The sequence below is a fragment of the Epinephelus moara genome, chromosome 1, assembly GCF_006386435.1.
Source record: "Epinephelus moara isolate mb chromosome 1, YSFRI_EMoa_1.0, whole genome shotgun sequence".
NCBI classification, from domain to species: Eukaryota; Metazoa; Chordata; class Actinopteri; order Perciformes; family Serranidae; genus Epinephelus; species Epinephelus moara.
The window spans coordinates 24,616,780-24,630,816 of record NC_065506.1 but is presented as its reverse complement, the minus strand read 5'-3'; the positions used below and the strand labels follow the sequence as shown (position 1 = coordinate 24,630,816).

At 41.6% G+C, this 14,037-nt stretch overlaps 1 protein-coding gene across 2 annotated transcripts in view; it reads left to right on the top strand.

Moving 5' to 3' along the window:
• Positions 1-13,727, top strand: part of cgnl1 (cingulin-like 1) — a 31,859-nt gene extending 18,132 nt beyond the window's left edge. The window contains exons 9-19 of one of the 2 annotated variants that reach the window (XM_050044458.1): positions 3,260-3,466; positions 3,575-3,679; positions 3,770-3,922; positions 4,077-4,247; positions 7,188-7,349; positions 7,557-7,646; positions 10,993-11,076; positions 11,302-11,426; positions 11,820-11,928; positions 12,046-12,209; positions 12,331-13,727. In XM_050044458.1, coding sequence (XP_049900415.1) covers positions 3,260-3,466; positions 3,575-3,679; positions 3,770-3,922; positions 4,077-4,247; positions 7,188-7,349; positions 7,557-7,646; positions 10,993-11,076; positions 11,302-11,426; positions 11,820-11,928; positions 12,046-12,209; positions 12,331-12,484 — 1,524 coding nt within the window. In that variant the 3' untranslated portion in view covers positions 12,485-13,727. The remainder of the gene's footprint in view (positions 1-3,259; positions 3,467-3,574; positions 3,680-3,769; positions 3,923-4,076; positions 4,248-7,187; positions 7,350-7,556; positions 7,647-10,992; positions 11,077-11,301; positions 11,427-11,819; positions 11,929-12,045; positions 12,210-12,330) is intronic. The other variant, XM_050044467.1, reaches the window with a different exon arrangement.
• Positions 13,728-14,037: the final 310 nt, after the last annotated feature.

The following is a 14,037-nucleotide window of genomic DNA, read 5'->3' as shown; positions in this document are numbered from 1 at the left end:
AAGACTGCACAAAGTTAGTTAATGTGCAACTTTATACAAACAGTTTGAGTACACACGAGGACCCAAGTCAAACTTTGAGTTAGTGTAAAGGAGAGAAAAAAGGACTCACGGTACGATATTACCACATATTCGTCTGTGATATTGTGGTACACTGAAGTCAGCTTGTGTTGTCAGTGTCTTTGTTAAATTTATATTTAAAGAGGTGATAAAGGATCATATTAAATGCACAGATTAAACAGATCATTGTCTAATAGCTGATAAAGTGTTTGTTTTGTTTGCACTAATCCTTCAGTGGTTGTTAGGTAATCTTTAATAAGGCTTTAACACTTTAAATGAATGATTAACTTTTTGTAGTAGTGTACAAGAAAATGATCTGGTTTGTGAAGGCTTATAAGAGAGGTGGCATTTCTGTCTTTGTCTTACAATGTAAGAAAAGTTGATCTTTCCACATATATCAGATACCATGTCAGGTCATGATGCTGGTCTGTTAGAATCCTTCCAAATAAATGAGAGTTGCAGATGGGAAAGTCTAATGGAAAAAGAGTCTAACGTCATCCCCTCCTGTTCCCTCTCACAGGCAGCGTCAGGGTGTCCCTCTTTGTGGCTGGGTGGCTTTGCCCGTGTTTTTAACTGGTATGACCCAGTGTGGGAAGTGGGACAGGCAGAGAAGTGTGAGGGCTGAACTTGTTGTGTGTGTTGTTAAAATGGAGCACTGACACACACTGTCAATGCTTTATTATTGTAGTGAAAGCTGTGTTTAGACCCACATCCCACCCAACCCCTTTGACAATCAACACTTTGATATTCAAGTTTTTTTTTTTTTAAACCAGCATGAGGAAGCTACTGTAACCCAAAATAACACAAGAGACCGCCCGGTTGTCTGGACCCAAACTGCAGATACATCGGTCCAGAAAACTGTAAATGTATTTCCTCAGTCAGTTGCTAGTTTATAAGGTCCAAGCTAAAGCCTTAATTGAGTTTTTTTAAATTAATATTTCTGTGTGCTTTTTATTTTTACTTTTATTTTTAATTTTTTATTTGTATTTTTATTTTTAATTTAATTTAATTTATTTTATTTTATTTTATTTTATTTTATTTTTTGTATTTGCACACAGATAAAACTTCATAAAATCCAGATAATGAAAAAAGTAGAAGTGTGTCAAGTGAGGAAAAGACGCCACAGGCTTATACAACAGCCCTCGCCTCAACTTTTAAGGAGAAAAACAAACAATTACATAAAAGGAGACTTAAGCTAAGGTAATTTAGAAACATGCATCAAAAGAGAAATGACAACAAGAAGCAGACAAAATGAGCAGAAAAACTAACAAATCAGTAGACAACAAACCAATAAATACAAAGAAATACATACAAACAATACAGAGAAAGGGAAAATATATATAGTTAGACATCATGAATTAAATGTCATGATAATGGTACTTGTGGCGACTGTAGCTTTTGGTGCTGAGGTACTGTACCGCATTATACTAAGTGGTTGTTTCTAGTATTTACAGTAGCCTTTTTATTTACAACAAAGTCTTATATGTTGTCTAACATGAATTCTCCTTTGTCAGGCTAATCTGACAGGTGAAACAGTGTTACCCGTGCATTAAGCAGCACAGTCTGTACAGATCTCCTCGCTCCTGTGACCAAACTAAATGACCCAGTCAGGCAGAGATGAGGGCGGCTCTGTGGAGACAGGAGAAACAGGTCTGACTGGCCTGCTGTCTCTGAAGCAGGGAGGCACCGTCACCTTTCTAGTACAGGAGGTGACTATAGTCATGCACGGTGACAACAAGACGAGCCGATCAACGAACGCCTTTCAGCTTAGTCACAACGGGCATTAAGGGGTGAAGAGAGGTAGACTTTGGATTCCAGGAGAAACTAAATTTTGCATTTGTAAATAAGTTACCACCTTCGAAACCTCGTTCAAATTCCCAGTAACGCTCACTGCATGCTGCAACTCACAAAGCTTCACACTTTTCGCCCGCCGCAGTTAAAATCCCTCTACATTGAAAAACCCACTGTGATAACTTGTGTCTTTGTGCTTTTTACGTCACTGATGCATCAGGAAAAACATGAAGGTTTTCCTGATGGTGTGGAGGGAAGGTGTGTTTTTTACTACGCTACAAACAGGTACTGCTTAAGAATAACAAACTACAGTAGTTTTTAGTTCCACTGTTTGTATTGGTGCATTTTTCTGTGCCGTCTTTCATCAGTGCGTCACCAGCTGGAGCACGACGCAGTCAGTTGGTTCTTGAAGACAGAAAGGTGTGTGTGTGTGTGTGTGTATGTGCTGTCATGCTTTTGTGCACACACACACATGCTGTGATGGAGAGTAACCTGCCTGTGCAGAAAGAGAACATTGAACTTTATTGACTCTTTGACACATTTTCACACCTGGAGCGTTTATTTAATAACTTTTAGCTTCAGTTTTCCGGCTCTGTTATACAGATAAACTGAAGCTATAGATTTTACAGATGTCCTCTCTCGTGTTGAACCTCATTGTACTGACATAAACAGGAAATTGCCAAACCAGTTTCCTAACATTCCATCTCCGTTCCAAAAAAATCTTGTTTCCAAACGAACATTTGTGACTCTGTTGTGACGCTGTAGTTCATCGAAAGGGTGTTATCACAACTGAAAACCTGTTATCTGTCGTACTGATTGAGTCGCGTGGTTGTTGTCAGTTTTCTTTGTCTCCTGTCACACAGACATGTATTTCCGCCTGTCTCCCGCTCTTTCTCTCCTGCATAGCACTCCACCCTCAAATGTCAGAGCCAAAGCACACTCTTCATTCAGAAATTTGGGCATGGAGAGAGCTCACAGGACTCCCCATTAACTCTGTCCCTGCCGCTGCTGGCACTGGACTTAAGACTTGTCTAAAAAGCTGTCTGACAGCAGTATGTCAGGTGGAAAACTTTAAATCTAGTGACACAGGAGACTGACAGATCTGCCTCGTTAGGCTGCTGATTTTATGTGGCCCTCAATCATCAGAGGCTGATGAAAGCTCAGATTTAGTTGCCTTCATTTGTGCTTTATTATGAGGTGTGAGAGAATCACAGGAGGACACTGTTATTCTGTGTCTCCACAGCAACAAATGTTCAGCAAGAAACTGAGCACTTCAAATAGCTTTTTGTTGCATGAGGCATTTGGGAGAGTCTCAAATGTTCCATCATGCATCGTTGTTCCACTTTCCGCCGAGTGTCACAGACTCCTGCTTCCTTTGTGCTGAGGCCTCGTGTCTTGTTCTGATCTACAGAGCAGCGCAGCAGTGGTCCGTGAGAAGGCTGAAGTGGAGGCAGCCAAGGGTGCAGCCGAGGGCCAAGCAGGACGGCTGACCCTAGAGACCGAGCGGCTGCGCAGGCGGGCACAGGAGCTGGAAAATGAGGTGGCCAAACTCAACCGCATCATCGATGAGGCCAAGCTACAGGAGAGCAGGCAGGGGGACAGAGCCGGCCGACTAGAGGTGAGAGGTCAAGATGAGTCAGTCACAGAACTGCTGTTACTGCTAGTTATATTTTGTATCATATTTTGTTATATGAAAGTTTTATATGCCACAATGTCTCCTTAACAGAGAGAGAAAAAGCAGTTGGAGGAATCTTTGGCTGAAATTAAGGAGCAAGAAGAGGAGATGTCTCGTGCCAATCGAGCGTTGACCATTCGGTTAGAGGACGTGCAGGTGAGATCGATATCACTGAGCTACACAGTATGTGGAGACATGTCTGTCACAAGGATGGTTTGATATCTTTAATGTTGTGTCCTTCTGTAGAGGAACTTTTCCAAACTGAGCACTGAACACAAGGACCTAGAGGAGAGGTTACAAGAGGAGAAGATTCAGAAGGACCAGTTCAAGCGCATGAAGAACGACATGGAGGATGAGAGGAAGCTGCTGGACCGCACAGTGGAGAAACTACAGAAGGAGGTGAGTGTCTGTAGTGAACAATCCATAATTTATTTTGTTTTCTAAAATTAAGGGATTTGACAGGATTCAGGTTGATTATGTGGATTTAAAGGTTTTTTTTTTCTCATATATCTTTCTGCCTCTCTCCCTGTACTTCACCTCACTGTGCCTGTAGATGAATGATATCGTGGAGGCGTCCCAGTCGTCCACTCTGGAGCTCCAAGAGCAGATTAATATTTACAAAGAGAACAACCGTCGGGAGCTGACAGATCTGCAGAGGCTTCTGAAGGAGCGAGGACAGGAGCTGGAGCAGTGCCTACTGGCTACCCAAACCCTACAAGACGAGGTACAGTGGGCTACGTCAGACTCATCTAGGGTAACATGCTGTCAGAGGGGAGTTACAGATTTGAACGCTGACACTGCTTCCGTGGTGCGAGTGGTCAGATCAAGGCCATTATTAGTCAGCCTGACCCAGCACTCCCATGCAGGACAGCAGATGATGAGCCATTGTTCTCACTCAACCAGTTTGACCCCTCCCGCCAACATCATCCTCTCCTCTCAGAGCGTGATGTCATCACTTAGGTATTTCTACTCCCTGCTGCCCTCCTAAACCCAAAACATAGCATTAAAGTGAAGTAGTTGAGCCGAGTAAAGCCCTAGAAAATCTCTGCTCTTTATTAAAATTAATGTTTACTCTCAAGAGTCAGAATTAAAAGGGCAAATGTGGAAAACTCCTCTGATATGTGGCCACAGCACCATAACGGTGAAAGTTAACAACTTGTGACCACTCTCTGCATTGTTTGCATTTGAGCAATTTATCCTCGTCAGCACTTTGGTATGTGAGGAATGTTTTTGTTGAAAGTGGGAACAGATGAATGTGAATAATTTATCTTAGAGAAGAGGGTGGCTTATGTGGTTTTATGTATTTATCAAACATTGATTTAACAGGGCAGGGCAGTTAAGACTGTACTTAGAGTGACCGCACAGAAATGGTTTTATAGTTTATGAAAGCAGAAATGCTTCAGGACATTGTGAGATATAATGTAGTTTAGGGAGGAAAGGACCATAGCAACGAAGGAGTAATACAGATAACAGTGTACAATAGATGACTGCCTCTGGGTTAGTAACCATCTCCAATGTTCCGGGACCAAGTAAATTATAGGGTCTGTGAATGAGATATAATTGATTGTCCCATTGTATGTCAGTTAATTTTCTTGCTCATTTCAGACCCAGGGGCAGCAAATGTAGAGGGATGATTTTCTTTGGAGGTGTTTTTGATGTGTCTGATGACCCCATGTGACTGATTTGTCGCAAGAACATATTGCTGTTTTCCAGAGCTGCACACCAAATATAAACCTGCCACTTTCTGTGTTAGTGAGTTACAAGGGGGAGATTAGTTGTGGTCCTGTAAAACGAAGAGTACGAACCAAAAACAAAAGAGTTCTTGACCATTAGTTGTGCTTTGAAGTAATGTAATGTTGCATTAATCTGCAGTCAACAGGCATGTAATGAAGCACTGCTGGTTGCACAGTTGTTTGAGGTCATGTGCCCCAAAATGAGACAACGTGCCTGTAAACGACATTGACTGTAAACACTGCAGATTTCGGGGCGTCGGTGGCTTGGTGGTAGAGCAGGCGCCCCATGTACAAGGCTGTTGCCGCAGCGGCCCGGGTTTGAATCCAGCCTGTGGCCCTTTGCTGCATGTCACTCCCTCTCTCTCTCCCCCTTTCACACTTGTCTGTCCTATCAATTAAAGGCTAAAATGCCCAAAAATATCTTTAAAAAAAACAAAAAAAACACTGCAGATTTTAAAACATTAAAAAGGGGTTTGAAAATGTTTTCTGAAGTAGGAAATTCATTCAGCGTGTTTGTTAGGCCTTTACGATACACACAATGTAGCCTAAATCTAACCCTGTAAACAAAACCGTGTCTGTTTATAATGAAAACTCCACTGGGTACCTTTTAATAGAGGTTTTGGCAGGCTCTGCCCTTTTAAGCTCAAGAGGCTCCCAAGCAAAGAGAAAAGAAGAGCAGTGACGTTTCCCTCTCTGGAAACTGTAGTCATTACTTTCAGCCTTTATTTGACATGCATAACTTGCTGTGGCTCAGTTTTACTGATTTACTGATCTGGATGTTCCTGATATGGGCTTTCAGCTGTACATGTGCTTGTGGGCAAAGTGTGTATGTAAGGACATGGTCAGCATCCTTTTTTTCCTGTCTACATTCATGCTGATGTATCTATGTCCAGCTGGTGCACAGGAAGAGGAGGATGTCAGTGTTGTGATATCATTGTTTTGAAAGCTGCAGCGGCAGGATTCACATCCTCCTCCTCCACCTCTCCTGAGAAACTGATTGCTCTCGACTGGGCCTAGTGAGTCCACTTTTCCAGCTGCTCTCGAACGCCTCGTCCATCTCCACCCATGTGAACTTGGCAGACTATCACTAAAATTACAAATGTAGGCTACACTCATGCTTTTTCTTTAACAGTCTCTATTTTCAAGAGTGATCTGTCCAGGAAGGCGGCGTAAAAGCAGCAATAAGTCATAGCAGGTTTCACTCCCTAGATCTGCCCTATTAATCCAAGTATACAGTAATTTATTCATCTCCTAACCTCCTTATTGCTCTTCAGGCCCTGAGAGAGGATGCACCATTATCCCATTACACTTATTATTAAGTCTTTGTGTGCTCAGCTTTAGCTCGACGGCTTGAATTAGGTCTTAAGTATTTACATGATGAAATATGGAATAATTCTGCACTAATGGCCAAATATTTGTTCCTGGTGAGACGTAAGGGCAGTTGATGTATTTTCATTGTCTTAGCATTAAGCAATGGGGGCAATTTTCCAGCTGTGGGGGGCACTGCTGCTGAATGAACACAGGGGTAAGCTCGAGCTGCACTGGATTCATTAGTCACTCAGGGGAACCATATAATAATTTTCCTTAAGCAGCAGCTAAATTGTTGGTCATTGCTTCAGCTGTGATACTTAAGATACTTAAGCTATTTAAGATGAGAAGTAATATGACTTACTGAACAGGGAGATGGTCTTTCCAGAAGTATTTATTACTGCACTGAGGGTCATTTAATTAGACACTGATTAAAGACAAGTTTCAGTGAAATGTGCATATGCATTCCTTCACACATAAACCTGATTGTGTTTTCTAAATCTTAAGATTATTGTGGAGCAGGGTGCACAAGCCTCATTTCCATTCCCACAGTTCACCATAAATGGATTGAATTGAATTTTCCTAGTCGACCAATAGTCGTCATTTGTTGCATGTCGTTTTAGTTGTCACTACGTGAGGAGGACTTGCGGCAGTGTCAGAGGGAGCGAGACGAGGCCCTGCTCAGGGAGAAGATGCTAAATGACAAGGTTCATGAACTGGAGGAGGAGGCTGAGACAAAAGCCAACGCTAAAGATGACAAAGCTCGACATGTCAAACTCATGGAGGTAAATGATGATGTCAGATAAAGCTGCTAATAAAGGTTTTATTAATAGTAGACATGATGACGTCAAATCATTGCAAAAGGCCTTATGATGATAAGTACGGATACTCATACACCTCAGTAAACATCAGTTATCAATAATTTTTGATATATAACAGATTCAGATAGCAACACTCACTGACTGTATGGCTGTAACCGCTTCATTGTGCAGGACAGAATCGCTCAGCTGGAGTTAGACCTGGAGGAGGAGCGTCAGAGTGGAGACCAGCTGATGGACAGGATAGACCGAGGAAGAGTACAGGTACAACACACACACACACACACACACACACACACACTCTCAACACTTTCTCATTATCAGTGCTCACCTGTGTAGGTGACCTGTGTCCATGTTCACTTTAGTTCACACAGACGTGTGTCTGTTCCATCTCAACCTGTAAATGATATCCAGATCTCCTGTTGCTTTGTCTTCCACCTCTAACATCATGACCACAATCACTAATCTCTGACTGAAACAAAAGTGATCTCCACAAAAATATTTCGGGTCTCAAATATAGTCCTGAAAGAGTCAGGTTACGTGATTTATATGTAGGCTGATGATGCTTCAGTGCATGTGCACACTCTCAGATGTGTGTGTCTTAACATTAAATATCCACACTACATACCCAGTTTATTCCTGGTCTGGATAAAGTGGACGGGTTATTGCTTTGTAAGATGATCTTGCATAATCATTCAGGTTGGCGGCCTGCCAGCGTGCTCTAAGAGCGTCTATCCAATTTTCATGCATCAGTCACAAAAGACCCCTCTTAATGCGCCGCTCGAGCCAAAATATGCGAGCTGCCAAATGTCTCAAGTTTGCAGGTTGCGGAGTTCACTTGGAAATTACGCTCAGTAACTTCATCTCGAGGAACAAATCCAGTTCTTGTGCTTGAAGTCAGTTTTTATACCCTCGCTAGCAAATGCTCCAGTTTTCCTTCCTCCCTGATAAAGCTGCTGACGGAGGCACCGTGAAGTAAGATTTAGATAAAGTACGTGTGCTTTTAGGATTGTTGTTTGTTCATGGGAGAGTGCTTACTAATCACAGGGAGGATGTTGGTTCTGGAGTTTTTGAAATAAAACTGCTTTATTGCAACCCTGCTGATTTTATGTAAAGGTGTGCGTCTTGTGGTCGGAGTTTTACGGGACCTTTGCATCTCTTTAACATTAAATGTAAAACTGAGATCCAGAGACGGGCCTGGCTACAGGTTCCTCTCAGTCTGGAACTGACACAAAGGTTGTGACCAAAATTTTGAATTAATGTGCGTGGCGACATCAAGAGAGGCTTAGTGTGGTTGAGTAGAGTATTTAAAATCTCCTTAAATGGTTTCCCTTATAAAAAATTCTTGGCAGGGAGAAAAGAGTGGCGTTGTGACAAAGTGGCAATAGTTCAGCATGAGGCTGAGGTCGGTTGTCAAGGCAACACTCGAGCTTTGTGCAGTCAGAGTGGAGTAGGTTGAATGCTAGTGGTGTGTGTTTTTCAGTGCACACGGAGACACACACACACACACACGCATGCGGGTATGTGCTGGTGTGTGTGCTCTAATGTCTGTGGGGAGGAGAGAGGCGATGTATGGCTATGGGATGGAGGGGTGGTGGGGTTGCAGCAGAGGCAGCAGGAAGAACACCTGCGTCTCTCTTGGCACCAGGTGCTCCTCTCCTGTCTAAATGAGAGTAATCTCCCCTCTCCTCTCCTGCCGTCTTTCACAAAGCAGATTAGTTTCGCTGTATGTTCCAGTCTGCTGATTCAGCTCCCTCAAGCACTGTGCTGGGTGCACCAGTTATAGGGGCCATCGTTCATCAGAGCAGCCCACTGTCACCCACTAATTGGCATAAAATATCACCAATTCTAAGCTCTCTTCACAAAGAAAAAACCATCACCGCTCTATCGATTACTTTTCATCCTCCTTTCTTTTGAAGCAGACTATCACTGAGCAGTCATGTTCATGCAGTAAGGCCTCTCTGAGTTCATTTTGTGTTCAGTGAGTGGATATACGATGACACCAGATTAGTTTTAAAGGAGTAGTTCGACATTTGGGAAATACGCTTACAGTATACGGTATTCACTCTCTTGCGGAGAGTTAGATGAGAAGATCCACAGGGATGGGAATTGATTTTATTGATACTAATGCCATTATCAATTCTGCTCATTAGTCTGGAGCCGGTTGCACAAAGCACCTTAAGTTTTCTCCTTCAGGTTTCCCTAAAATGTTTACTGTGATTTAAGTATTTCTCCCTATCTTGGTTTTATACTTAAGGAATTGCATAAAATCTGTTAAACCGTTGCACAAACAACCGTAGTAACCAACGTAAGGGCAAAAACCTGAAGTACCTTTGACTCTGTCTTAACTGCTACATGGTTGAGTTTATGGAAGTAAATGAGAAATGCTAAATGATAAGTAACTGATCTTGCACTTTAAATTTTACCAGAAGTCAGTTTATGATTGTGACCGTCTGGGGTTAGATCACTTAATTTCTTCAAGGCTGTGCTCTTCCAGCCCATTTACAATTAATGATTGCTCTGTGGTTTCAAGCAATAGGATCTTTTCAGTCACTTATTGGCGAGTTTTTTTCATGAAAGCCTTAAGTGTCTTACTTAAGGAGCAAACTTAGGGGGCTTTGTGCAACTGGCCCCTGATTCTTTATCGATTCCCTTATTGATTCCTGATATATTTTCTGTGTGGAAAAAAAAGTAGGGCTACGCAGGTTTTCACCACAACTGTTTTGTTATCTTTGAACCTGAACACTCAATTATCATTTTACAGTGCAGACATAACAATCAGCTGTTTTCATCTTTCTTCTTGGAGCGTTCCCGTCTCTGTCATCACTCCTTTCAGTTGTAACATCCAGCAGCGTAGACCCGTGAGTTTGACATTACTGTGTTGCAATGTGCAACTGTTAGTAAATATGTGCTGGCATTGATGAAAGGAATCAGAAAGCTTAGAGGAATACAATACCAGTGAATCGGACAATGTGGAACTGGTTCTCGATTCCCCATTGTTAAAGATCTATACCACTCTGATATCTATCTTTTAAATATAAGGGCCAGTAGCCAGTTAGCTTAGCTTAACATAAAGACTGGAAACAGGTGGAAACAGCTAACCTGGTAACAAAAAAATCTTATTATATTCACAGAATTTTGTTTCATTTTTTTTCTCAATATTGATCTCAGCTCTCTCATGAAACTGAATAACTGTATTAACCAAAATAATGAGCGATTCTTTCAATCTTGTATAATCCCACACACCTTACACAAAATTGTTGCTAGGTTTAAAAACATATACCTTCTACCTGTAGTCTCAATGCCTACAGCTATATTTTCCTTACAGAAACTACTGTCATTAATTTTTTTTTTTACTACAACCCCGTGTCACTGAGAGTTGACAGGAAGATTTCAACAAAAAGTGGAATGCAGCCAAACAAGAAAATCGAGCTCCCCAATTAACTGAGGCCCTTTACTGAGGCATTAACTCCTCTATTGTTTAGCGTTTTGAGTCACTCAGCACTGCAGTGGTTTCTGTTGTGAGTGAGACTCAGGCAGTGTCTGATAATAATTGTCATCAGACTGTGTGGGACCGTAGCGATGACAGTGTCTGGGCTCGGCTTGACAGGTGGAGCAGATGAGGAATGAACTCCTGCAGGAGAGGGCTAGCAGACAGGACCTGGAGTGTGACAAGATGGCTCTGGAGAGACAGGTACACACTCTCCTGTCTGGAGGAAAACAACTACACACAGTGTTACTCTACAGTCTCACAACAAAAGCACCAACTCATTTCATCCATATGTCTTTTCATCGTTTTCATTTGATAGTAGCCATTCTCAATTTCCAATTATATGTTTGAAACAATGATATTAAGATATGAACAAACATTCGCCCAGATCTGTACCTCACTACCTCTTTCTCTCTGTGACCTCTGTAGTCCAAAGACCTGAAGAGCAGAGTGGCTCATTTAGAGGGTTCCCACAAGTCCAACAAAGAGGGCCTGGTAGCCCAGCTGGAGGGTCGCATACAGGAGCTGGAGGAGAGGCTGGAGGGAGAGGAAAGGTGAGATGAAGGCTCCCGACTGGGAATAGAGATGAGGTGTGCTGTGGTGAAGGTGATGGAGGAGCAAAGGATTAGAGGGGAAAGTTGACTGTAAAGGTTCATTAGGTTGGTACCACAGTGACCTCTAGGCTGCAGGTGAGAGTTAGAGTTTATACTGGAACACTAATAAATGTAAGTTACAACGTTGAAGCCTATAAAGATCACGGCCAGAATATTGATTTAAACTGAAGTGGTACTTAGTAGTGATTTTTAAATCCAACTATGGTGCAGTCAGACCTGATAGAATCTGATAAGCTCTCAGTTCTTTCAATTCAAAGATGTAGTAAGTCAGAACAATGTGCTGGACTTACTACATGTACAGTATGATGATGCCTCTCATTGCATGTGTTTCAGGGAGCGTGCCAACCTGCAGCTGGCGAACCGCAGGCTAGAGAGGAAGGTAAAAGAGATGATGATGCAAGGTGAAGAAGAGCACAACTCATTGCAAGATCAAAAGGACCAAGTACGTAATACTCTTATTAGACTCAATACACTAGAGACCTTAAATTACATTAATAGCCATATAGTGAAACTATTTGTTGAACCCTTTTAACGCCATGCATGTTGGCTCTTCTTGTAGTTGAACCTGCGTCTAAAAGCCTTGAAGCGGCAGATGGACGAGGCTGAAGAAGAGATCGACCGGCTGGAAAACGGCAAGAAGAAGCTGCAGAGGGATCTGGATGAGCAGGTGGAGGCCAACGAGCAGCTGCAGAGCCAGCTCAAAACTCTGCGGAGTGAGATCAGGTAAACGGCTAAAAACAATACACAACTGTCCATTTGCAAGTTTGTTATCTGGAACACACTAAAGTAAGGAAACACAGACATTCTTACTGTCCCTGTTCTGATATTATTCTGTCTCATCCAGGCGTAAGGGCAACTCCGCTCCACTGCTCAACACGCTGGACGACGATGACGACGACGATGACATCAGCACCGACGGGGAGACGTACTTCAGCTCGTCTCTGGGATACAAGCGCTCCTCAAGTCAGGACAACATCTTGTCCACCTTCACTTTGTGAACGAACCCTGAGGTGGAGGATGAAGCTGCTTTAAATGCATCACTGCTGGAACAAACAGCTGGAGATCTGTGCCAAAACTGTAGATATTACACCAAAACATCTGTGCGGTGAATCCTGGGCACGATCTCGATGTAATTCACTCAGTATTATTTGAGCAGCTCTGATGGATGAAATCAGAACAGTCTTTGTATTAGAGCGTCCTGTAGAAATTAAATGTACATACTGTTTAATTTTTATATTCCCACTTTAAGTCTTATGTAAATTTGTCCGTTCTATTCTGAGTGGATTTTACTTTATTAACAAATGGATTACACGTGATTATCTTAGCGTTAGTAAACTTGAAAACGCACTCTTTAATGCACTGTAAAACAACGCAACCAGTACTGCCTTTTGTGAACAATATGAGGTTATTAATCCTCACTTTTTTATGCCTATCAAATATGTTAAATTTTCATACAGTATCTGAATATTAATTTGTATATCATTCAGTCAAATAAAATATATTTACCTTTTTTAATGAATTAAGATCAAATCCAAGTATATGAAGTGAGGAGTGCCAGGATGTTTTTTTTTATTTATTCATGGTTGAATACACAAAATCCTGGCTCAGTGAGGGTTTTAGGGACCAGTAAATGAGGGACTTTGTACACATCCATTTTTATACAGTTTTTATACAAAAAATAGATCATGAAAATATTATTAACAGGCATTTGTTGTAATTTTATTACACAGGTTATTCCAAATATTAGAGACAACACAGTATTGTTTTTACATCAACTGGAAAGGGCTGCTTCATGCAATCAAGACAAAACCTAAATTAAATTTCTGTAGTCAGCACTGGACTAAGTCACACATATCAAAACCATTACATCTCTTTTCACTGGAAACACTTTGATTTAACTTCATCTCTGGGGATTTCTCTCATGAATGGGGCAGTGTGGATACTGAACACAGCCTACGTCTTTTTGTTTAACGTCATACTTGTGTGTTGAAAGCCTCGTACGTGTTTCCTCCAATTTTCTTTGAACTGAATGAGGGAATTTCTTCTGATGAGCAAAACTGACATTCGATGTTTTGCTACACTGTGATGATTTGCACTCTCTGTTGGCTCTACGCTGAATATGTCCTCGTCTGACGCCTGTGGAGGGGGAGTGGATTGAGACAAATTGCTGCCACTACCTCTCTGTACACATTTGTATGATCATAAATCCTGCTGAGACTAAAATAAAGTTACTTCCAGTTACTCATGTTTTTTTTTTCTTTGTTGAACAATTCATGATTTTAACATTTACAGATCGGTTGTAGACATGTTTTAAGATGTATAAAAATACTTGCTTTGAATAATAATTTGCATCTCATAAGGTTTTTCCACAAAAAGTTAAAATACCTAGTTAAAAATGTATGTTTATTTATTGATTGATTACTTGTACGTGTTGTAGTCAAGACCATCTAAACTGAGACCAAGTAATGACCAAGATCAGAGTGCCTCAGGACAGAGACACGATCAGAACTTTGAGGAGTTGAGACTGAGTCAAGACCAAATCAGTGTGAGT